Genomic DNA, 26,341 nt, shown 5'->3' on the forward strand with positions numbered 1-26,341 from the left:
TTAATTACTATGGCCACACCCCTTTGAGAGCCTCCCTATCTTTTTCATTCCACTCAAACCAAACACCCTGCATATAGGTTGCACCTTGTCACGCTTGCATCACTACACGTCAGTTTTCCTTCTTTCGATTATACATCATGCAAAACAAAGCAAAACATACCACTCTGTGTTTTTTTAATGCAAATACCCGCAGTAGAATCCGAGTCAAGTGTGCCTGTTGGACAAATATTTGTACGGCTCTCTCTTTGCCCGCAGGATGTCCGCTTGCATATTTATTGTCAGTCTGCTTCTGTTTTGCCCAGAACATCTGGCGACTGATTGCCAAAATGGGAGTCCCGCCAGTGAATTTCAGACTCCGGGCGATTACATAATTGGTGGGGCCTTCCCAATCCACAGTGGGGTGGCAGTCACGAAATCCAAACCGGAGGTCGACGTGTGCCAGAGGTAAGTGTGTTGGATTTAAAGTTTATGTGACTATTTTAATATACAGATTAGACGAGTTTTACATAACAAATAATCTATATCTTTTCCTGTTTCACATTTTCAATTATTTGTTGATTTTAGCATTTTATTTAGTTTCTGCAAAGCAATATTGACAGACTTACAGGTAAATGGGGGTCTTTCCTAGAAAAAGTAGCCTGAATGACTGCCCCAATCATAACTTTTCTTAAGAAACGTCCCAGCTTCTGAATAGGCCTGCCCACCACTTCTGGAACAATAAATGTTAAAATTAAAGCATTTTCATTCTGAACAGGTACACTTATTTAGATGTCTCTATAATATTCCAATAGGAAACATCTGTGAAGTTCCTACAGAACCTCAGAATGAAACTCAGCACCTTTAGAGGCATTACATGCTTAAAGCCGGACCCTACTTTACTCAGTCAAATATTAGGCGTTGTCCTTTGCGAAACAAACATTATGAATATGAAATATGTGTGCCTCTGTTCTGGGTCGTGCACTCTTTCCCAGTTGGATTAAAAGTTTTCGGTAATGAGATGCAACTGCCAAAAAAGCAGAGACAGTAATTGTCACAAATACACAAAAAAATTAAAGAGGAGAATTAACAGGACGGTTTGAAAGAAAAACATGATTAAACCTTTGGAATACGCTATTGTTTTTAATTTATATTGCATTGAACATATTGTTTAGAAGATTCGAATTTCAGTTTTTTTTCCAGCCAGCACATTCTTGGTCCAATTCCTGGCCTGGTGGTTTTTTAAGGCTGTTGGTTGTAACTCAGAGACAAGAACATAGTTGCATGTACTGTTAAAAAATAATGCTGAATAGATCTGAGCTGTGAGTGAACATACAGTGGATCACAGCACACGTTACAAGTAATACTACAGTAGTACTTCTTACTTACTACAAAATGCAGTTCACAAACCTACGAGTGGAAAATTCCACTTCTGTCTTTTTTATTGGGAGATCCTCACACATATAAGTTTACAACTAAGTAGTCAATGTGGAAGTGGCCAGGGGAAGTGGATGGAATATAGGGATTACATACTACTAAATGGGAGTTTAGGGAGGAGTAATGAGTAAGTTAGGGAGGGCTAAGGAAGGGTCAGACACCCGCCCACAAAATGATAAGCCTATTGCTCTTCTTAAACAGCCCTTTTAAAGTTATAACAGTGAAATATGTCCCAATAAAGTGCAGACAGGGAGTAAGTCAGGCACCACACTCAGCCAACCACTGGTACTGCAACACCCTCCATAGAAAATAATAGAACTCCATTAGAAAAATGTTAAAATAAATACCTTTATTTTGACTTAGAAAAAAAAAAATATATATATATATATTATATATATATATATATATATATATATATATATATATATATATATATATATATATATATATCCAAACACAAAGTTACTCCTACTGGACCTCTCAGGACCCATGAAGAGTGGCGCCCGTGCCCCGGAGGTGATAACCGACTATTAAGTATTCCAAAGTTCAAGTAAACCAGCGTGCTCTCACGAAAAAGGACAACAAAGATCCAAGGAACTGTCAAGGATGTTTAATCACAACGCGTTTCACCACACGGAATGGCTTGGTCACGTGACCAAGCCACTCCGTGTGGTGAAACGCGTTGTGATTAAACATCCTTGACAGTTCCTTGGATCTTTGTTATCCTTTTTCCTGAGAGCACGCTGGATTACTTGAACTTTGGAATGTATATATATATATATGCCAAACGAACTCCCAATTCCACCGCTAAAAAACGGCATCAAATCAGGACGCGGATCACACGGCAAGTTCGTATCAAAGTGCTTTATTTATCCCTTTTAGGCAAACATGACACGTTTCGTCCGGTAACCCCCGGACTTGATCACATGACATGTTGTGACCACCAAAGTGCATAAATACTGTTTCTCAAGAACATCAGCTCCTCCCCTTCCTTTGATGGGCATAGAAAAAACAGACTTTTCGTTAATTTAGTATATATGTGTATGTGTCTCAAATGGATAAAAGCAAATACATTATCTTACAAAATGTAATCTTTAAAAATGACATCATTTGCTTTAAAGAGACTTATAGTATGAAATTAATAATGGGCAAGTGGCCATATTAGCTGAGATGTTTAAATACATTTTTTGAAACCATAAGTTCAACAAATAATGGGCAAGTGCCCTAATTATACACATTATACATTATCACAATAGAGGTATATTATACATAGTCTGTTTCTTAGCCCTATCCATTAGGTAGCTGTACATAAGGAACAGTTGTTTCTTTTGATCTGTATTATACAAAAAAACGTGTTTGTGAAAATTAAAATTAAAATTGATGCTCACAGACAATAGGCATATTTAATTCATCTCACTTCTTCATTTCACATGGCAATGTAAACTAGTGCATATATACATCCATATAAATCCACTAAGCTTCCTACATATGTCATTGTATGAGTGCTAGAATGCAAGACTAGTGCAAAACAAAAATGTTATGATAATCATCTCACAAAATTGAAAATGGGTATGAGTCACATTTATATTCCCCACATATGTGCAAATAGCAAAGAACTGTAAACATTCCACCCAAAGACACCAGATAAAAACCAGTAATATATATATATATATATATATATATATATATATATATATATATATATATATATATATATATATATACATATATATATATATATATATTTATATATATATATATATATATATATATATATATATATATTTCAGCACTCCGTCATTCATCAGCATACACGCTTAGACGGAATATATATATATATATATAAAAAGAACATTTATGATACAATGTTGTACTAACTTATTTAAATTACAAATAAATGTAACATTCACTTTTTTTAAATTAGTTACATTTATTTTATTTTATTCTGTATATAATGTTTTGTAATTTTTGCAGCATAATAAATGAATATAAACATTTTACTTAGGTGCAATTTTTTAAAGAAAACAAAATATATTTTTTTCTTTACTTTGATATGTAAATGAATAAATATTGGATTCAAAATTAAGTTAATAGGGGGCGTAGCCTGTTTTATTATTGTTCTACATTAAAAAACACATTTACATTAATATTTAGCAAAACATATTATTACAATTTTTTTTTAAGTGTAATAAACATTTCTCCTATATTTTACCAGAGGGACATCTCTGACCTGGTGTGGGAGAACTCTGCCCATGTGTGAAATGTTATAATTTTAACTTTACACCTGTAAATTTAGCTCCATCCCCGGTTTCAGGGTATGGAGACATGTAAGTATACGATATGTAGTAAATGTATACCCGTAAATGGCGAATAGCTAAAAGTAGAACATTTATTAAGTATAAGAGTAAATATACACGTGTAGATTTATTCAAGTATAAAATTACCTTTGTGAATAGGCCCCAATAAGTTCTTCAGAAGATTGTTTTGACTTTGTTTTAGAAGTGACAAAATCAGGTGCCAAGGGGTATTTATAACTTGCACGCATGAGTCCCTCTGCCTCACTCACCCCAATATCCCGGGTCTTTGCGGATTTGTGTTTTTTAGACTATTGTTTATCAATATAGAATTTACCAATGATACTTTCAAAAGATGCAACCTCGATACATACAAAAAAGTCATCTGTTTGTAGAATGATTTTCTTTTCTGTAGGTAAAAAATGTCACAGACAGGTAGTGACAGCAAAAGGTGACAGTGTTCATAGACAATTTAGTGACTGAAAAGCCTGCTAAGGGTTTATTGTAGGAATTATGATTGTTAGCATTGTAGTTATGTATTGCATGCATTCAACAGAGTAATGGAAGAACTCTGTGTACAAGCCTATTTTTGTCCCCTAATTTTGTAGAATTGGTTCCTTTGATGTCCATGGGTATCACCTATTTCAAGCAATGAGGTTTGCCATTGAAGAAGTGAACAACTCTAGTGCCCTGCTCCCTGATGTCACCTTGGGCTATGAGATATTTGACACCTGTTCAGAGTCAGCAAGTGTGTTTGCAGCATTGAATATCCTTACTGAATGCACAAGGCCTTATGTGAAAATACAGAACAGCTACGTCAAATACCGACCCAAGGTCATGGCACTGATTGGTCCAGATAGCAGCACTCTCACTTCCACCACATCAAGCATCCTCAGCAACTTTCTAATGCCACAGGTGAGTGTTTGTGTGAATGGGAATACACCAGCCTGCCATACTACACAACTGCTAGTAAGTCTCACACCCTTAACACAGATTCAATTGCTGCTCTGATTACATTTGAAATATGTATTTATCTGAGTTTGTTTTATGGGTCCTCAGATTACCAAAGACACCTGTTTAATTACACAACAAAAATACAATGCAAACCATCATGCTGTGTCACAGGAATGTATATTTTTCACAGTAGGAGTTTCTGCTGAGGTGTCTTTTACAACCACACTGAGTTCTTAAATGAAGAATTAGAGTTCCTAGGAAAGCCTGTGGTCAATAAGGTTGGGAATAAAATGTTTTTGCTCATTCAGCCATAATTAACTAAGTTGTATTGGGTAGATTCTGACCTTCTATGACTTAGATTGAAGATATTCCACATATATTGTCACAAATATTAAGGTTCATGACAAGGGACTAGTGTCTACTTTGCAATATACTAGGTTGTTAGTATGTGGACTAAAGGGCAGAATTAATGGACTGCAGCTTGACATACATGTTACAGCATCAGATTCTGCACACCCTCATTCCCACAGAATATAAAAAAGCACCTGTGCCCCAAGTAGAATTTAAGTGTGCTATGCGTTCCCTAGATGTCTAGTATATATATGTTCTGCCTGGACTCTCCCATTAGCTTATCCAACCCTATTACCTGAAGATGATCTACTCAAAGCTCTGTCACCGTATGGAAGAAAACAAATAGCATTTGCACAATGTGTGTCGAGGCCTTGTGTGTGGTGTTAAAGGTGCCGTGATAATGTTCGTACTAAGTGGAATCTGTAAGCAATGTAGTTTCAGAGAAACTAATCCTGCATTGTCACACATGCAAATGTGTGTCAAAAGTCATCGCGTGAAAGAGAAGGCAACTTAGGAAACGTGTATATTGTAACAATTGCAGCGTTTCTCCCTAAGCCACACTAAGACACATGACAAGGGGGAGCAGTTAGGGGACACTATGAAGAGGTGAGATGTATTACTACAGACCTTACTGAAGGGCCTAATCTTGTTGACACAGCATTTGTAGGTCTGGCATAGAGATATACAACAAAAAAACAACATCTAGCCACTGCACTACTCTGCACCCCAAATGACACATTGAGTCACAAAAAAATATAATACCCAAGAAAGAAATAACTGAAACAGACAGGCTCACCCAAAAGATATTGGCACTATGAAGTTTCAAATTGTGCCTTCCATGGGTACTGCACAACTGTTTGCTTAACGACTGCTCCATGACTGTGACACCTGGTATTTCCACAGGCTTCTCAATTACTGTGGTACTTGACATGAGGCCAAATAACCCAGAGGTAACGATTTAACTCATTCTCAAGGAGGTTCAGGAGTGGGTGACTATTTGGGTCAGGTTGCATGTTGCTTTAACTGTGGAGGCAGCAATTTTCTATGGTGGGGACCATCTAGGGACTAGCCCATTTGTTTAGATTCTGGATGGTAAGTCTACAGGGATTTTGGTTCTTACATTAAAAAAACATATGGCACTGATAAACATCACTTCATTGTGTGAGGAGTTTGATGTCAGACAAATGTTGCTTAAGTAATGATGTTGTATTAAAAAAACAGAGGCTATGTGATAAAAAAGTGTAAGAAAATTTTTATATTCTAGAAATAGTTGTAGAATTTAGGTTATATCATTTTGCATTCAAGTCTGACACAAGATTTGCAGTTTTGGGCAGTTAGCACATATTGTTTGGGTGAGTGAAGATTTAGGGCCTCATTACAAATAAAGGTGCTATTAATTGCACCTGGTACATAACGATACCCTGGGGAATGTTATTTACCGGTTACGATAAAAAGCAACAAGTACGAGTTATTGGGGAATAACATGCAGGTTTTGGTGTATAACACACCAAAATTCGCTTGGTACAGTAAATACCAAACATATATACTCTGTTAAATTCTGGAAGGTTTCAACTTCCAAAATTAAACAAATAAAAAACAAACTCATAATTCCATCCCATACATAAACAGTGGTTAACTAAAAGGATGGAATTAACCACCCCATTTGTAAACAGGGCTTTAGCTTCTTTTTTGAGTTCAAAAATAAGTTTATTGAAAGGAATACAAGGTAATAATACAAAATAGGAACATAATATTATGAGGAAAAACAATAAGGGGAGGCGAAGGAAACGGGAAACACATGATGATTAAGTGAGAAAAAGAAAGAAAAACAATGCAATTTGAAATGAGCAATTCAAAATATAATGAATTAATCATGGGTAACAAAGGGTAAAAAAAATAAATAAATAAAGGCGTAATTAATATGCAATAGAAACAAGTGCAAGTAGAGGCATGCAATGAAACAGTTTAGCTGAACATGAGGAAGTGAAAAGGGTATCAAGGGGGTTTAGGAACCTCCTGCTGAGCAGGTCGGAGACGAAAGGAGCGGGTTGTACAATTATCTAAATACAACGTAATAGGAAGCCATAGCTCAGCACGTTTAGCTGCCAACTGTGCAGGAAAAACAAAAGCATTATCAAGTCTATGGTTGTGACAAACATTATACCACCAAGCTTTGAAAGTGATACTGGACGTAGACTTCCAGTTGATAGTAATTTGTTGAAATGCAACCGCCAATAATAAGTCAACAATGCGAAAATTGAGATCATTCTGGTCCCAACAAGGGGAGAGACTTCCCAGAAAGATTCGAGCATGGGAAAATGGAATACCAGTGGAAAAAATTACATTAATTTGAGCCCAAACTTGTAACCAGAAGGCATGTACCTCCTTGCAAAGGAGCAGCATGTGAAACAGAGTAGCATTAGGGGAAGAACATGACCAACATGTATCTGGTGTGCCAGGGAAGCGTTTGTGAAGGGTGGAAGGAGTATGTAGCAAGCGATTATAAATAAAAAATATAGATTGCGTTAGAGAAGCAGCTCTAGAAGTTTTACGAATCTTCATCCAAATCTTATCCCAAAAAGAAGTTGGCCAGGACAAGGAAAGATCACTCTCCCATTGCTCCTCCACTTTGCTTTTGAGTCTGGGAAGAGTGTGTGTATGAAAGTGTTTATATATGACAGAAGCTTTTGGAAGTGTTAGTAAAGTAGAATGAAGTTGAGTAATAGGATCAGGGGAAGAAGTAGAGGGGTGTGATTCGGGAAGTTTATTATAGACCTCCATAACTGATGCTTTGAGGAGGAGATATTGGGGAGCAGAAGAGAGGGGTAAGTCAAAGGTGGAGCGAAGAGTGTGAAAAGGCAAGAAAGTGGACTGTGAAAACAATTGTGAGATCCAGATCAAACCTTTGGCTCTCCAAGATTTGCAAAGAATAGGCTTACCTCGGAGTAGAAGGTATTTATTGTGCCAAATAGTGGAGGAGAGGAAATCAGTAACACAAACAGGAGGAGGATGATGAGAGGATAGGAGGAGTTTGAGAGTAAATTTATGTATAGGAGCAAGAATTGAGGAGGGTTTGCGGGAAAAGGAGATACATTCAGCAAAAGAGAAAGGTGAGAGAAAAAGACGCTCCACCTTAGTCCACAAAGGGCAAGGAGAATGAGGATCCTGTAGCCAGAAGGAGGATTGACGTAGCAAAAAAGCTCTATGGTAGGCCAGGAAATTCGGGAAGTTAACCCCACCTTCGGAAGCAGGGCGAGTGAGTCTGGCAAGGGACATTCTGGGTTTATTCTTGTGCCATAAAAAGGAAGATAAAACTGAATTTATTTTTTTTATAAACTTAGCTGGAATAGCGACGGGAATATTGGAGAGAGTATAGAGAACAACAGGGGAGAGCATCATTTTGATAGTATCTAAGCAACCCCACCAAGACAGGTAAAGAGGGTGCCACTTGGCCGTAAGGTCAGATAGTTTCTGGATGCACTTAGTTAGGCAAAGGGAAACAGTGTCAGGGATGGAGGGGGTAATATGTAATCCTAAATATTTAATATGAGAGGAACTCCAGGTGAAATTGGAGGCGTTGAAGTCACTTTTAAAAGTGAACTTTGTCAGAGGCAGAATTTCGCATTTATCATGGTTAAGTTTATAACCAGAAATCGGGGAATAATGCTGTACTTCTGCTAAAAAAGCGGGGATGGAAACAGTGGGGTTCGAGATAAAAAGTAAAATGTCGTCTGCATACGCAGCGAGTTTTATGGAAAGATCTTTAGTCTGAAAGCCATGAATATCAGGATTTTGATGTAGTCTGGACAAAAAGGGTTCTAGGGCCAGATTGAATAAAAAAGGTGAAAGAGGGCATCCTTGACGAACACCTCTACCAAGATCAAATTAAGGAGAAAGTTGGCCATTAGCAAAAACTGCAGCTCGTGGATGAGAGTATAATAACGAAATTAGGGAAATAAATTTAGGACCAAACCCAAACCAATTAAGAGTGTGGAAGAGGTAAGACTATTCTACCCTGTCAAACGCTTTTTCAGCGTCTAAGGCTATAGCTGCGAGGGGGTATTGGAGATGTGAAGATTTTGTTAAGATATTAAATAAGAGTCTTGTGTTATCAGTGATGTAACGTCCTTTAACAAAGCCTGATTGTTCATCACCTAGAAGGTCAGGAAGTAAATGATCTAATCTAATTGCTATGATTTAGCAAAAATGTTGTAATCAATATTAACAAGGGAGATGGGTCTGCAGTTTTTACAATACTGGACATCTTTCCCGGGTTTAGAAATTAAACAAATGTGTGCATCCAAGAAAGTGCCAGAGGAAGAACCTAATTCAGCAAAAGAGTGAAGAAGGGAATGGAGTTTTGGAATTAGTAATTTTGAAAAGTGGAGATAAAACTCAACAGTAAAACCGTCAGGGCCGGGAGCGTTGTTGAGTTTTAAACGTTGAAGGGCAGCAAGCAATTCTTTTTGTGAAACGTCAGATTCTAAGGAAGAAAGATCAAGAGGGAAAGAAGTAGGGGTTTGAATGGTAGAGAAAAAGTGAGCAAGAGATTGAGGAGAGGATTGGGTGTCTGAAGTGTATAGGGTCTCATAGAAATGAGAGAAAGTAGCAAGAATGTCAGCATCCTTATGTTGTAAGCGTGCAGCATCATCGTAAATCGATTCAATATTTACTTTATTATGCTTGACCTTTAAGTAGTTAGCAAGAATCTTCCCAGCTTTGTTCCTACCACCATAAAATTTGGCACTAGATTTAAGCAAATATAAAGAAGCATCTTCAGTAGATTTTTCATTAAATTTGATTTTGGCAGCGACCAGAGATGTCAAACTATCCGATGAATGTGAAGTGAAATAGGCGTGTTCCAATCTCTTAATGTCATGGAGGAGGTTTTTGGTAAATTGGCGAGCAGTTTTTCGTTTTTTAGCGACAAAATTAATAAGGAAGTTGCGCGCAGCTGCTTTAAAAGTATCCCAGAGAGTGTGTTTTGAAATAGGCGGGATATCATTAAAAAAGAAAAATTCATCAAAAAAGGTAGAAAAGGAATTGGAAAATTTGGGATCTAGAAGGAGGGCATTGTTAAAACGCCACCGTTTAGGACCATCAATTTTGGGTAGAACCTCAAGACTGACCACTACAGGGGCATGGTCAGAAAGCAAAAGCGGACCAATTTCTGCCGCCTGGAGCGTTTGAGTAAGTGCGTGGGATACAAAAATATAATCAAGACGTGATTGGGAACGGTGATGGGGTGAGTAAAAAGTAAACTCTTGCAAAGTCGGGTTACATAAACGCCAGAAATCAACAAGCTTATGCTGCGAAATGGCTTGAGCAAAGAGTTTGTGCGGTTTTGTGGGAATATAAGTGACATCAGACCTCCTGTCCAGAAAAGGATCAAGAGGGTGATTACAGTCTCCCGCAAGGATGAAATTGTCATCCATGAATTGGGTAATGCGGGGAGAAAATTCAGCCCAAAAAAGAGGTTCACCGTTTGTGGGGCCATAAACATTAAGGAGGGAGATTGGAACACCTCTAAGCGATAGTTTGACATAGGGCTTTAGCTTCTAATCGTCTTTTATTCTTATGTGTGAGGTGAATATGCGATGTTACATCGCATGCAGTACAAAGCATGCGATTACAACGCGGTCGTTACAACGGCTGTGTTGTTACAACGCATATCATTACATCACAAGTCATTTCTACGACTTGCTGTAGCAGGTGTGCTGGACTTAGGAATAGTATAATTTACTATTCCAACCCCAGCCTGCACAACAGTAGGGAAGGTGTTGGAATAGTAAATTATACTATACCTTAGTTTAGATTCCCCCCTACAACAAGTCGTATAAACATCTTACGTTGTAATGGTTAGCGTTGTAACAACATGGTTGTTGTAACAACTGCGTTGTAATCGCATGCGTTGTACTGCATGCGATGTAAACACTGCTTCCCGGTTGAGGTGTGAGGTAATGCAAGCATGTGAGTAGAGTTTGAGTGCTGCAGATAGTATGTACGCGTTTGTTTGTGTGTATTCTGTTCTCCTGTGTTGTAAATTACCTAGATGTGTATGCTGACTCCACTCTGTGTATATTTGTGATTGTGCATGTGATTAAGCATGAGCGAAGAGAACAGCCCATGTGTCTGGGTTGGCTGCTGGAGAGGGAGTCTTTACATATGTTAGAGTAAAAGATTTTGTTGCATATATACTGTTGCATTGTTTTATGTGCATGACTGTATAAGTCCCTATGCTGAAGGAGGTTGATTGTGGTTGTGGGCCCTGCACATGTCGCAAAGAGACAAAGATTCTGTGACACTGTGGTAATGGTATTGGTGCATGCAGTATTGCTCGGATTACTTACCAGGAATCTTTTTTACTCCAAGTGATAGTCTTCCTTGTAAAAGTCTTTACTAATGAGGCTCTAGCCTGCAATGTAGACCATCTCAGAAATTATTCTGCAAATCCTTATAAAACATGAGGGCTGAAATCACACCCCTATTAACTATTAACATAAAAGAAGGACTAACCCTTCCCACAGCCTGTTTATTACAAGCAGAAAACAATATAGGCAAATAGACCGTATAAGGAAATGGGAGGGTGGGTGGGAATGTAGGAATATGATGAGTAATAGTACAACTCGGATTAATGAAGATCACCATTAAGTAATCCAAGCATGTCTTCCTCATCCCAGTTCTTACAGGGATATCCAAGCTATCCTCCCTTATACTGTCTTATAAGAAAAGAACTAGAGGCTTAAAAAATGCAACACACAGTGTCTTTATTTTGATACAATCTTAATCCAGTACTGCTGAAAGAACCCCTGAACCAAATGCAGTAGACTGTAACCTGCCAAATGTGAGACAAATGTATTTTGGGAAGGCCCAAGTAGTCGCATTGCAAATGTCATTGAGTGAAACACCCTTATACATTGCCCAGGAAGCAGACTTAGCTCCTGTTGACTTTCTCTTTACTGAATCTAAGGCGGAGGAATCACATAAATCATAAGCAGTCAAAACACTTTGCTTAACCCACCTACTCATTATAAAATAATTTTGGTGAAGCTCCCTGTTGTAAATTCCAAAGGTTATAAATAGGAACTGGACATTTTTGTGCTCTGCTGAACGAACCTTATAGATAGATAATGCTCTATGGAGGTCTAGTAAATCAGAGAAGCATCTTTACTCGAAGAAGGCTAGGGAAAAAATCAGACAAAACAACTCTTCCTTTAAATTAAAAGAAGTAGACAGTTTTGGAAGAAAAGCTGGATGAGTTCTCAGTACTAATTTGTCTTGAAAGAACGTAAAGTATTGTTCTTCCACCAGCAAAGCCCTAATCTCCCCAAGTCTTCTAACAGACCTAATGGCAACTAGAGAAAACATTTTGATCGTTAACAATGTCAATGACACAGATTCCAGAGGTTCAAGTGGGGGACCTTGTAGAACTTTAAGGACTAACTGAAAGTCCTAGCTGGGAATGGGAGAGTGGCTCACAGGCATCCTACTTGAAAAGTTCTTGAGCAGTCTAACAATTTGGTTTCCAACCTCAAAAACTTCAGAATCCCTGAAAGCCCTAATAGCTGCCCATTGACTGCGCAGGATGGAAACAGCTAGACCTGGTAAAAACCCATCTCTTAAAAGTTCCAGGGTAAGTGCAGTAGAAAAGGTGGCAAACCATAACACCATACTTCAAACTTTTTCAAAACTCCTTGAGTATTTTTTAAGAGTGGAAGGCCATCAGGACTGCTGAATCATAGAGACCACCGCCTCAGGACACCCTTGGTTAGTTAGTCTTCAACTATCAAGCTCCAAACTACTGGTTTTGTATGGTCTAATTTCTAACGATAATGACAGTAGTGAGAATGTGCTGGCTAAAGCACATCCGCATCCTGTGTCATATAACGTGTATATTCTAACTCTAGAGAGGATATGTTGGCTAAAGCACAATATCGTCCTCCTTTCATAAAAAAGTAATGTCACGCCAACCACTGCATTCTACCCAATAAACCAGAACAGAGAGTATACACAGACTAAAGCACAGCTGTGCCTCTCATAGAACCAAGGAGAATAGGCTACATAAAACCAGTGTGCATAAATAAATATTAAAGACTATACGCTGGGAAAAACGCAGCAATACTCTAAATTATCAAAATACACCGTAAAGGAGGATGTACTGGTAAGGGCACAGCTACACCCGATAAAATAAATTACTTGAAGATGCACCGGTAACAATCCCAAACGCGTCTCCGCTTGCTGTTGCCTGTGTGAAAGGCAGAATTGCTCCCAGAACTAAAAACATCAGTATTAACAGTATAAAAACAATAAATAAAAGTTAACTTACCTTTAGGATGGTCTCACCAGAGACAAGAGAAAACATGGTGGGGAGGGGTTACTCCCTCTTTGATATTTACAGATAATGGAGGTGGGGTGTCAGCCCTCAAGTTTTAGTAGGATTTGTGGAATACAATTTGGGATGGTCTATGTTGGAAGTGGAGCAGCACAATTTAGCCTTACATGTCATAGAAATACAATTGTGTACTCGTAACTGACATTATATTCACTGTATACCGTAACTTACTTAACATGAGTGAAGCATTTAAACGTATTGATGAAATTTAAGTTAGCTGTCAAGGGAAGCAAGGGTCAATTACAACTACAAGCTTGGGAAGACCTGACAGAGGCATTGGTATTAAAGGACTCTACTGCTTTTCGGAGAGTCATAAATAAGGCCTGTTTTCATGATGCTAACAACCCCGGGCTGAGCAATAACATTCTGCAGGCGCAATGGCATGATCACTTTCAAGGGCTTTATAATTATCACCCAAGTACAGACCAGACACAGGAGCAGAACGTTGAGCAGAACATACCCCCACCTATAATTTCATTGGGCGAGGTAAAAATAGGTATTGAGGGTTTAACCAGGAACAAAGCCCCAGGCCTAGATGGGATCCCACCCGACCTTTATACAGTCAATATGGATTTATGGGCGGCCATCCTGACTAGGGTCATAAATGCAGCCGTGGACACAGTAATGCCAGCATCTTGGTCCACAGCTACGATTGTCCCCATCTTAAAAAAAGGTAACAAGGACTGTCCACAATGTTATTGTCCGATCTCTCTTATTGATGTGTCAGCAAAGGTTTTAGGGTGGGGGGTTTTAAGCCAGTTGACAGATTGGGCTGAGGAGCATCAAGTCATAACTGATGTCCAATTTGGTTTCAGGCCAGGGAAATCTACCACCAATCAATGCCTCAACCTATATCTCATTTCAGCCAAATACACAGTGGTCAATCCAGGGATGATGTATCTGGCATTTATGGATCTGACTGCGGCCTTTGACAGAGTAAATCGTGGGAAACTTTGGGCAATTATGGGCGGGCTCGGGGTGGACCCAGGGCTCATTAACATCTTAACGTCCCTACATCTGAATACTATGGCTGCGGTCAGATATAGCCAAGATGGAAAAATTACAGAAACATTTATGTGTTCCAGCGGGGTCAGACAGGGTTGTATATTAGCTCCCTTTTTGTTCACGCTATATATAAATGGTCTTGACTGCGCACTAAGTACCTTACAGGCAGACACCCCCGGGATAGGTACACATAGGATTCCTGTTCTGCTCTACGCAGACGATGCGTACTCCTCACTCGCACCCCTAGAGGTCTGCAGCTCCTAATAGATGGTTTTGTGTCATTTATGGAGAATCTGGACATGTCCCCCAATCTTGCAAAAGAAGCCAGGTAAATCCTATAACTACACAATTGGATCTCCTTGTCTAGGAAAGGTACAGTCCTTTTCATATGTGGGGTTTTTATTTGATGGCAGATTACATTTTGAAAATGTATTAAAAAAGAAATGACGAGCTATGAACAGATGTACAGGATCAATAATGAATTCTGCACATAGGTTAGGACGCTGGTCCCCAGAGCAGATTCTGAGATTATATAGCTCCATGTGCTCTGCTAAAGTGCTATATGGAAGTGAGGTGTGGGGATTTACTGAGGCTATCAAACTGCAAATCGAAGAGAACATGTATTTAAGGTACCTGAGTCCCGCAGAGCACACCAGCCCATATTATCCATATAGAATTGGGTGTTGGAAACATCACGGATAGGATGGCAGTCAAACCCCTAGTTTGTTGGGTAAAGATTTGGGCTAATGAGGAGGCGGCTTTAAGCAGGAAGGTTATAGAAGACTGTCTTTCCAGTGACCATGGGTTAAAAATCACCTGGCTAAAATATGTGAAGGAGTCCTTTGAGAAAATGGGATGTGCCGATTTATTCACTAATCCTTCTAAAATGAGCACGCAGGACAAGCCCTTGGTCAAGGATTGGTTCCTCAAGTATGCTTCGGTGAGAGAACATCTAGCAGTTAAGTCTACTGAGGGCATTGAACTATACCTCTCTTGTTTAAGCAGTGCCCATGATAGATTCCTGATGACACGGTTCAAGCTAAACCTTTTGCATCATGTACTGGTAGAGCCGGCAGGGTTTCCATTGTCAATAGAAATGAAGGGGCCCTGTGGCTGCGACCACAGGTCTCCACAGGACACCCTTCATTTCGTCCTATTATGCCCATTCTATTCACACCCCAGAAGTCTTTTTCTGAAGGGTATTTTAGAGAAAGCCAGATTTAGACACGTGTGTGTGGCCTTGTAATTTTTAAAATTGGCCCCAGATGTTTTTACAATTTTTTGTATCACTAACCTTTTAAGGGCTGTATATAAATTAAGGATCACAAGGGGCAGCGGAAGTCCATTGATTTCCTGCTTGCCATTCATGTATACTGTTTTTTAAAATGTTTTTGCTTTTTATTTGTAACTTTTTAATCATGGTGTGTTACAGGCCCAAACCAAGCTTGAAGATGAATTAGAGGGGTGAGGGATAGGTCTTATGTGATGTGTAAACTCCTTACTTACTGGTTGAAGTTGTATTATGTAGAACCCAGATTAATGAACTGTTTTTAAAGTCTGTACCTGTAACCTTTTTCCTTTTGATATATTGTATCTTTTATGGTATTTCTTTTTGCCAAATAAAGATTGTATTATTATTATTATTATTATTAATATTAATAATAATAATAATGTATTCACTGTAGAGACTAGAGATTTGTGTGCGTGTGCACTGTTGTTCAGTTTAAACAGGAAAGCATGTATTCTTTATTCACATTTTACACTTACACTTCAAGTCATGTATAAACATGCACTCTTTTACTCATGTTTTACATTTATTTTTCAAGATGCATGTGCATATGTATAACCATATATTCTAAATGTAGATTAAAATGCTTAACTAAAATTAGCTTAACTACAGGCCTCAATTGAAACGCATTTTGCTTTGTCAGCATTTTTTTTCTTTTTCTTGCAGGTTTATTTTCTGGCTTTTGTTAGCTAGAGAAAATGTATTGTATGTATTAGACTGCCAATAGAGAAGGAAAAACTTGGCAGCGAAGGTGGAGAAATAACAGTTGAAAGAGGCCTTTTGTTCATCATGTACCAGGATGGCAAGATGTTCAAGGTTCAGAACCACAGTCTCAGTTGGATGTGTTGGGAAATAAAAGTAATGTTGCAGAAGCACGAAAGTTGTGACTTGGTTGTGTGAAGGAGATAAGGATGTTTCTGAATCTCATGTTACCTTTACATTGGTGTTCACACAGAGTCACCACAAATTCCCTTTAGACTTTGAGAGATGCAGACCTTTCTGCTTTCCTATTCTTGCAAATGTGAAGCTTTATGCTAAACACCTATTCCTTTTTCTAAGGCTTCTACTGAGGTCTGAATATGCAGATACCTTCAATGCGACTGATCTAGAGATCCTTGATAGATGACCCTATATTTGATTTATCTTTAGATGAGAGAGGGAAGTTTCTTTAAGGAACACTTGTTTGTTTTAATCTGTGTCTATAAAATTGTGAGTATCGCAATTTGATATGTCTTTCTGTTGTGCCTCAACATCCTGAGATATTTCAGCTTACCTATTGTACTCTTGCTTTATTGGGCTTACTTTTAGGCATATGTACTGGACTGGTTGGTAATCTGAAATAAAACCCTCTAACTATATTGCTATGATTCCTGGTCCTTAGTGTGGAGTCACATCAGCTCAAGTTAAAATGTATTGATGTTTTTTCCCTTTCCCTTTCAATGCTTCACGTCAGCTGACAAGGTCCATGTGGCCAATAGGGAAACATCTTTGACAACTTGACTAAGAGATTACTTTGTAAAGCCCAGTGCTTCATCAGAAGCTAGACCCTCATTAGTAAGGACTGGCACAAGGAAGAGAGAGGAGGAACTAAAGTGTGCAAGAGAGTATAGATTGTTCAAGCATCTGTGAGAGAGTGTGTCAGAACTCTGCATTAGCGTGCAGAAAGTTATACTTTACATTTTTAAGAAACATTCTTTTTATTAACATTTTGAAATTGGAGAAGAAAAAGTCTGGTACATGCAGATTGCATTGTAATAAACTATACAGAGGAGTAGTAATTCAGTACATTGGATTTTAGCATAGAGTTCCCAGGGATAAAGAATGAGATCAGCCAGTGAAGCTTTCATGAATAGTGTAGTGTTTTTTTTTTGGAGTTGTATGCCTAGTTCTTTTTTTCGTATGTCTATGCTATGTGTTTTAGCACTGTTTGTCATTGTTTCCTTTTGTGACAAATGAGATGCATTTTGACTATGACCTATAGTACAATCTAATGGATAAATTCCCATCCCTGTACAAATTAGTTTGCACAGGGTTCAAAATTCTGAAATATGAAACAATTCCCTCACTCCGATATCTTCCCCTGACAGATGAAACTTGTAGTAGGGTATCATCGGTACAGGCATGAAAAGAGGGAGAGCTCTAAGCACTCGTTGGTTTAATTATTGATTCAACATGTTATGCCCCTTTTTCAAGTGAAGAACTACATAGGATTTATTTGCTAAACCTGGTAAATACCTAACCTGAGGTAATGATACTTACAGGATGCAGTAAATGCCCCATCCACTTCTGAGCCACTAGAAATCGAAGCCTTCGTATACCTTTGTCTGAGGACTCCTTTTTTCGTTGTGTGGAGCATATGTTGTAAGTGTTCTATGCATAGTAGTGTCTCTAGTTTGGCAGCCATGGTTTGCGTAAAATATAAAGAAAATAGAAATAGTTTACAGTTAGGTGTGATGCTCTTATTGATGGTTCATAAGATAAATATCAACTTGGGATTTAATCATTTTCTAGCAGATGTTTTAACTTGCGTGTGTTGTTGACTTCTCCAGATTGGTTATGAATCGACAAGCGTCAAATTAGCGCTAAAGAATTTCTATCCATCTTTTCTCCGAACCATCCCAAGCGATGATCTCCAAGTGAGCGTGCTGCTGCACCTACTCATCAAGTTTAACTGGACCTGGATTGCAGTTGTTGCAAGTGACAATGATTACGGTCGGCAGGGCTTACAGAGCTTATATGGCCAGGCTGTCAATCGCAGCGTCTGTGTGGCTTACCAAGGGGTCATTCCTGAAAATGTCAACGTCAATGGATCAGCTGTGCAACATATGCTTAGACAAATTAACCAGACCCGGGTTCAGGTTGTAGTGGTCTACTCTACCAAGCGGCTCGCCAGAGGATTCTTTCGGGTAGCCATTTGGGAAAATATCACAGACAAAGTGTGGCTAGCCACAGAAGACTGGTCAGGATCAAGCCTAATCACTGACATCCCAAATATTCAAAGCATCGGCTCTGTGATAGGGGTGTCTGTGAAGGAGAGTGTGAATCTCCCGCTGAAGGAGTTTGAGGCTTCCTATGTAAACTCTGCAAAGGCACAAAACGCACCACTTGGTGGGGGCTGCAACCAGGTCTGTGAGGAATGCCAGAGGTTCACTACAGAGACTATCCCCAAACCCAGTGTGTCCGATTTCCGTGCTGCCTTCAACGTTTACTCCGCAGTCTATGCTGTGGCCCATGGCCTCCACAACCTGCTGAACTGTAGCACAGGAAACTGCAGTAAGGACACCGTTTATCCCTGGCAGGTGAGCAGAATCTCCAGACTATCTATTTAACTATTTTACCAGGATAATTCAATTAAATTTGATAGTGGCATAGAATTTACAAAATGAGTAATACTATTTCACTTTATAGCAGTGATTTCGAAAATTAACCTACAGTTCAATTAAAACAACAATGACACTAGGAAATGCCTATTATTTATTTTCTGAATTATGCAAATAGAAAGTAGCTGTACATAGATGCAAGAGTACCTGAATATGCAATATTTTCTTGCATTATAACTGTCAATGTGTGCTTTTTTATAAGGATTTACATGGTTAATGTCATTTGTGTTTTAAATTGACTGTGTTTTTTAAGGTATTCTTTTTGTCTGATGTGAGGTTTCAAGTTAGCTTTGTTGTAGACCCCATAGGCAGAGGTCCAGATCACTCACCAATTTACTTTGAGCACATTTTCACGCCATAGATAGTTGAGTACCATTCATACATAGTTATGTTAAATACATGACCTAAAATCACTTTACCTCTAGTTTCAAGTTGTATGTGGTACATGTCATGTACGGTGGTATCTTTTTTTAAATGACAAAACTACATTCTGATGAAGTATCTTTCAGCTTGCCCTAAGGGTAACCATCTTGGTATATATCCCAAGTGTAGACTTATGTTCCACTTCTCTACATTTTCTAAATTTAGTTTGATATTTTAGGTATCGTCACTGGTGGCACAGGGCCTAGCATACTATTGATTCCCAGTTAGGTAGCCAAGGCTTAAGGCATACTTTGATAGAACAGAAAATCTTTACTTTTGGATATGGCTATAGATATGGAACCCATATAGAGAATCTGAGTCAATAATCACACAATAAGATCAATGTCCAGTCAGAAGTATACACAAAACAGGCCTTTATTTGCATATAGGTTAGGTAAGGCAGTTAATACAAGGCACCAACCTCCATACACTAACAATAGAAGGCCCTTGCAAGTCCTGGGGATGAGATCTTACACAAAGTGCTATAATATATTTATTTATCATTATTTTTTGCATTTTTATATACTGCAGCAGACCGAACAGGTATCAGTGTGCTTTACACCTAACTTACAAATCGATATAAGCTCTCCTACAAAGAACATGAACCTAAATATTAATGCAACATTAAACTAGGAATGGCAAAGACTAAATTTGAAAATATTAGTGTTAGAAGATGAACATTCAGTAGATTGTAATGATGCATCAATAAAGACCATAAGAAGAAGTGCAAGTTGTAAGATACTATATGTAAACATGAATGATGGAAGAGGGTGTGAGATATGGTATGATAAATAGAACTGTAGGAACAGAAGTAGCAAAAAGAGGAATAACTTTAGGAAAGATTAAGTGGGAAAGATTCAGAATATATTTATATTTGTAGTTTACAGAATAAAAACATATATAATGTTAAGTTGTGTAATTGTGCTCATGCTAGAAGAGACTAAAATTTCATCAACAAATTGGCTACAGACAATCTTATACCAGTGTAGGAGATAAAGGCACCTAAGCAGATTTACATTTTCTCAAGGGCCATGCAGGAACTTATTATCAGATATGTTTATTTGGGAGGTCCTACCTTGTGTTTTGAAAGGTTCGCCCAGCTTGTCTACCCAGCTATTTAATCTTGAAAGACTTGGGCTACATATCGCCAATGAATAGAAGATATATCCATTTCATGTTGAGGCAGATAGATTTACAAGGAAGATATATTTTTGTTTGAAATTATTTTATTTTAATTCTAGTTGTTCTTCCTCACACATGAAAATAACAGCAGGATATGTCATTGAATTATTTGGAACAAGAGTTAAGATTGTTTTAGTTTATACATATTTCACCCGTTGCGCCATTGTGAGATGAGGGCTTTCTCAAGGCTGAAAACAGAAACATGGTGTGTACTTTAGGAGAAACTGTCCTACTCAAAATATATTGAAACTCACTTTTTATGTTTGGTATAAGTGCATTAAGTGAAGAAACATTGATTGATGTTGCTGGGAGCAAGTGTTGGTATCTGGTAGACGTGTGATAGTTACACATGTATGGAAAGTTGGGCTGTGCAGCTCAGGCATATCTTGTTTATGTCATTCACTTTTCAAGTTTTACTAATGTTTTCATTAAAGCTTTAATAACATTTTTACAATAAAGATAAGTAAGGTTTTTAGACTCTCTAAAGAATGCAAAAATCCTAAGCAATTTATAGCATATGTTATGACTCCGATTTTGACATATGCGGTGACATATCCGTTTGTGTAAGGATAGGTATTCAGACATTTTCAGTCATTAAGGCACCACAGTGTTTCTCGTTTGTAAATTTTCGCAAGGTCAAAATTACCAGCTGGGAGAATGCAGTTAAGTTCTGCAAGTAATTCCTCATTTTTAAGAAATAATTTACCTCACCCTGTAAATACAGCTTCCCGGAGTATCAGAATATTCTGGGTGTGGAAAATAATTCCCCCTATCTTCCCAACACAAAATCACAGACTCCAAGAAAATGGTGTATTCAAGACCCTTAAAGAACTGGTAATAGGATTTATTGCAGATAGCAACCCACTAATTTCAGCAAGCTTGGATGCAGGAAGAAAGCCACGATGCAGTGTGAGTTACTGAAATCTGCAATAGAAATTGAAATATTGACCTATTTTTTTCTTTTTTAGCTTTTGGAAAAAATTAAAAAAGTCTCCTTTACAGTGCACAACCAGTCAATATCATTTGATGAGAAAGGAGAACCACTTACCGGCTATGATATTGTTATGTGGAACTTGATTGAGAAGAATGTGTCTGTTTGTGTGATCGGATCCTATAGTCAACGTACATCAACATTATCTATCAACATAGATGAGCTGAAATGGCATACAAAGGACAACACGGTAAACTCATATCTGTGAAATAATTTTTAGAACTGTTGATGAAATTGCATCAGTTATGAAAGCTAAAAGAAACTGGAGGCAAAATCAGATATCCAAATCAGTTTGCACTAGGGATTCTTGAGATATTCGTTCCCACTTTTCCATTTATCCCCTTGACTGTGCAATGAATTAATCCATCTTAAACGAAATTTTATTACTGATGAATTTAAAAATTACAGTTTGTTCATTGTGCTAATAGGCTTTCCCAGACTAAAAAGCTTTGTTCTTTTTTACCAACCTTCTTCATAGGGCAACAATCAGTGGAGTCTCTTCCACTATGGCGTAGGAGCATCACCCGCACCACCAAAAGCCTAAAATCTTGCAAAATAAAATGATAAAAACACAGGTTTATTGCCGATTTATTTTTCAAGTTCTAGTCTGGGGGCAGGGCCATCATGGGGCAGTCAGGAGAGGAAGGGGTGGGCACTGCTATCAGTGCACATGTCGGTATGGGAGGCCATCTCAGGCCGGCTAAACTGACATGGACACTGAGCTGTTCTCAACTCAGCAGCGTTGCTGTGTTAGAGACAGCAAAGCACAGGCTCCCAGTCTCTCTGGGAGCACAAATTCACAGCACTCAGGCCAATCCTGATGCTACTTTCAAACATGAGAGCAGCATCAGGATTGGTTGCAGGAAGCCTGTGCTGCAGTGAGGACTCGGAGAAGAAGAGCGGCGGGCCTGCGTCAGGTACGTTTTTTTCCCCTTTCTTTGTTTTTTCCCATACCCCCACCCCCGTCACGCCCTTCCTCCCGCACAGCAGTGACTACTGACAACAATAAAATCATCCTGTGCATATCCAGATCTTACAGCATGGAAACTGACAAACCCTTGAAATGCTTTTTCCTGTTCTCAACAGTACATTGATTAATGATCCTCTTGGGATCATGCGCCAAGTAGCATGAGTCTACTAGTTATGGTGCAGTATTACCTCTATTCTAAATGACAATTTATCATGAAGCGCATAATACTACATAGATTGAAGGACTTGGTGAACACAAGTAATATCCTTTCAAACACTCAGGATGGTTATAAAAAGGGGATGGGCACTGTTGATCAATGCCTGTACCTGAGCTCCTGATAGGAAATTATACTTTGGCAAAAAAGGGCTCAATCTTCCTCTCATTAATGGACTTTGACTGCATTTTTGGTATTATGAAAGAGCTGGGCATAGACATTAGACAATTGTACAATAATTCTATTACCTGCTTTCGATTTGGTAGAAATGGCGAATGCACCGATAGCTTCAACATTAAAAGAGGGGTTAGACAGGGGTGCATATTAGCTACCTTTCTATTCTCCCTGTGTACAAATCAAGTGGGGACAGCCTTTAATGATAAACGAGAGGGACACTGCATATGTTGGTTCCAGCCCTCTCCCCGTTCTACTCTACGCCGATAAAGCATTGTTTGATTGCTAGATGGGAGAGAGGGCTGCAAGAGCTTATTGATGATTACATATCATTTATGCATGACAGGGACCTGAAAGTCAAGGAGTCAAAAACATGTATTACGTCCCGTGGGGCCCAGTGAGGAAAAACCTGCCTTTTATCATTAATAAGTTTAAAATAAGTGAGGTTCCATCATTCTCCAACCTGGGAGTTCTTTTTGTTAGCAACTATACATGGAAATTAATGTTATCAAGTAGGATATCACTGCTGGAGAAATCCGTTAATGGCCTACATAGATTTTCTAAACAACTTGGAGCCAAACCTGTGAAAGAACAGTTGATTGTTCATGCCGGCAGATGTGTGGCAATGACAACTTATGCCACTGGCATCTTGGGCATGGTGAATTCAGAAGGTGCCCAGTGGGTGGAAAAAGTATTTTTGAAAAACGTATAAGCCGTCCCACCCAGCTGCTCCAACTATGTGGTTGATTATGATTGCGGTGATTCCGCATCCTCCAGGCCGGTGGAAGCCACCGCCGGCCCGAAGGATGCGGAGACCGCGGCGGACCTTCAAAACACCCACCGCCAGATTATGATGGCGGTGGGATCAGCGGCGGACGGCAGGTCCGTCCGCCGCTGATCCGCGGGGTGTTGGCTGCAATTTGGTCCAGCTAAATTACAATGGGTTTGAAAACATGCTTTTCCGTGGCGGATTTACCGCTGTGGAAAAGCATGTGGACAATAGCTTCTGGGGGGCCCTTGTGGGCCCCCAGGGTGTCGTGGGTGGGGGGTGCACATGGGGGGTACCTATAGTACCCCCCAGCATTTGCATGTACAAAGCGACAGGCAGCGCACGGTGCCTGCCGTTTTGTGCAGGCAAATGGAAAGCATGCATATTTAACCTTGCGGCGGGTGCTGCTTAAAGCAGCACCCGCCGCGATGGCAAATATGCAGGATGTGACCGCCAGGGTGGCGGTCACATCCTAATTCGCACGGAGGGACCGCCGCTGCCCCTGAGGACGGTCCCTCCACCTCGAGGGTGGCGGACGGACGCTGGTCCGTCCGCCATCTCAATAGGCCCCATGATTGGATGTGCCAAATATTAGGGATAAGATTAAGCTGCCCCCGCCTTTTACTCTGGCATTTGATTTGGTTACTTGATGAAACGGTTTGAAATTCATTGATTTTAAAGGACTGCATGAACTTAGACCATGCTCTAGAGATCCCATGGTAAGCATATGTTAAACCTGATTGTGAAGAAATCGGACTACTTGATCTCTTTACAGACTCAGAAACTTGCTGGGATTATGACAAACGTTGGTTGAAACAATTGTATCTGCAGAAGGCCTAGAGAAACAGATGAGACGAGGAGAGAATTAAACCAACTGTTTAATGCTTATAAATTGGTCTCAATTCAGGAGGGACCACAATTTTAACAGTCTTTAGTTTAAAATGAACAACACTGGTTTGTTTTAGTCAGATTTCGTTTTAATTTGCTGCCATTATTGGTGGTTTACCCTGACAATTGTTATACACTGGTGGCTCTCCCCTCCCCCCCAGCCCATGCAATGGTGTGTCCCCCCAATCAAATTTACATATTCTGTTTCTCCAAAGTCGTGCGCTGTTTAGTTTGTAGCAAACATTCTCTAGGCGTATATTTAGCGCGCTTGAGAGAGTGTTTAAGAAGCTTACGTGGATAACCACGATCTTGCATATCACTGCAAAACGCTTGGCCATGCCGCTCATATTCTTGCATTTCAGAGCAGTTTCGTCTTATTCCTAATAATTGCCCATAGGGTAGATTAGCTTTTAGACTACGGGGGTGTGCACTCCTGTGGTGTAAAATCGTGTTTCTGTCGGTGTCTTTTTTGAACAATGATGTGACCAACCGTCCGTCCACACACCTTATTTCAATATCCAAAAAGGTCATTCGACTAGGGCTATTTTCGATCGAGAATTTTATGTCTCTATGCCGCGTATTTAGCCATCCGTGAAAGGCCATTAGGTCAGTCTGGTTCTCCTGCCACAGGAGCCAGACATCGTCTATGTACCTGTACCACTGTAGTATTTGGTGTTTAAATGGGTTGTTCATGTCCACGAACCTTTCTTCATACTGCGCCATGAAGAGCACCGCCATTTCTGGGGCATAAGGACATCCCATGGCGGTGCCCTTCACTTGCATGTAGAACTGGCCGTTGAAGGTGAAATAGTTTCTCTTCAGTGCTATTGCTGCCAATTCTAAAATGAAGGCAGTCGGAACCCGATGTGGTCTTTCTCTCATGTCCAGATATAGCTGCATGACCTCTAAGGCTTCTTCCTGGAGGATTTGGGTATATAAGGACGTAACGTCCATTGTAACCATGATTTGCGATTGTGATCAAAGCTGGTACCTTCAACTTTATTTAAAAAATCGGTTGTATCACGCAGATAAGATTTGACCTGACACAGGATCGGCTTTAGAAAGAAATCAACATATTGCGCAATCGGCTCTAGACAGGAATCGCAGCCCGACACGATGGGACGTCCGGGGGGCTCAGTCAGACTCTTATGTATCTTCGGAAGAAGATAGAGGACAGGAATCCTAGGGCACTTCTTTGAGAGATAATCATACTCTTTGTTGCCCAGGAAACCACTTTCTTTGCCGGAGTCCAAGACTCTCGCAATTTGTCCCTGAATATCTTTTGTGGGGTCCTCTGTTAGTGCACGGTACCAGATGGTATTGTTAACTTGCTTCTCACCCTCAGTCAGGTACATAGGACGGGGCCAAATGACTATTGCCCCGCCCTTGTCCGCCGGTTTAATCACTATTGAGGTGTCATTCTTAAGCGAACCAATTATGTCTCTCTGGTGTTTACTCATATTTTGTTTGGTAAAGCTCTTAGTTTTCTCCATCTTGGTAATGGAGGATAGTAATACCTGTTCGAAGGCTTGGACCTGTTTTGGAATATTGGTGTACGGAACAAAAGTGGATTTGTTCCTCAAACCAGTTGTTTCTACACTTGGACTTAATGGAACATTGGCAAAAAAAGCCTTCAATCTAAACTTACGGCAA

General features: G+C 39.4%; 1 protein-coding gene across 1 annotated transcript in view; it reads left to right on the plus strand.

Moving 5' to 3' along the window:
- Positions 1 to 4,276: 4,276 nt before the first annotated feature.
- The window catches only part of TAS1R1 (taste 1 receptor member 1), a 117,507-nt gene continuing 95,442 nt past the window's right edge, over positions 4,277 to 26,341 (plus strand). The window contains exons 1-3 of the mRNA XM_086920071.1: positions 4,277 to 4,622; positions 18,247 to 18,996; positions 21,651 to 21,863. Coding sequence (XP_086776197.1) covers positions 4,359 to 4,622; positions 18,247 to 18,996; positions 21,651 to 21,863 — 1,227 coding nt within the window. The 5' untranslated portion in view covers positions 4,277 to 4,358. The remainder of the gene's footprint in view (positions 4,623 to 18,246; positions 18,997 to 21,650; positions 21,864 to 26,341) is intronic.

The sequence above is a fragment of the Lissotriton vulgaris genome, chromosome 5, assembly GCF_964263255.1.
Source record: "Lissotriton vulgaris chromosome 5, aLisVul1.2, whole genome shotgun sequence".
NCBI lineage: Eukaryota > Metazoa > Chordata > Amphibia > Caudata > Salamandridae > Lissotriton > Lissotriton vulgaris.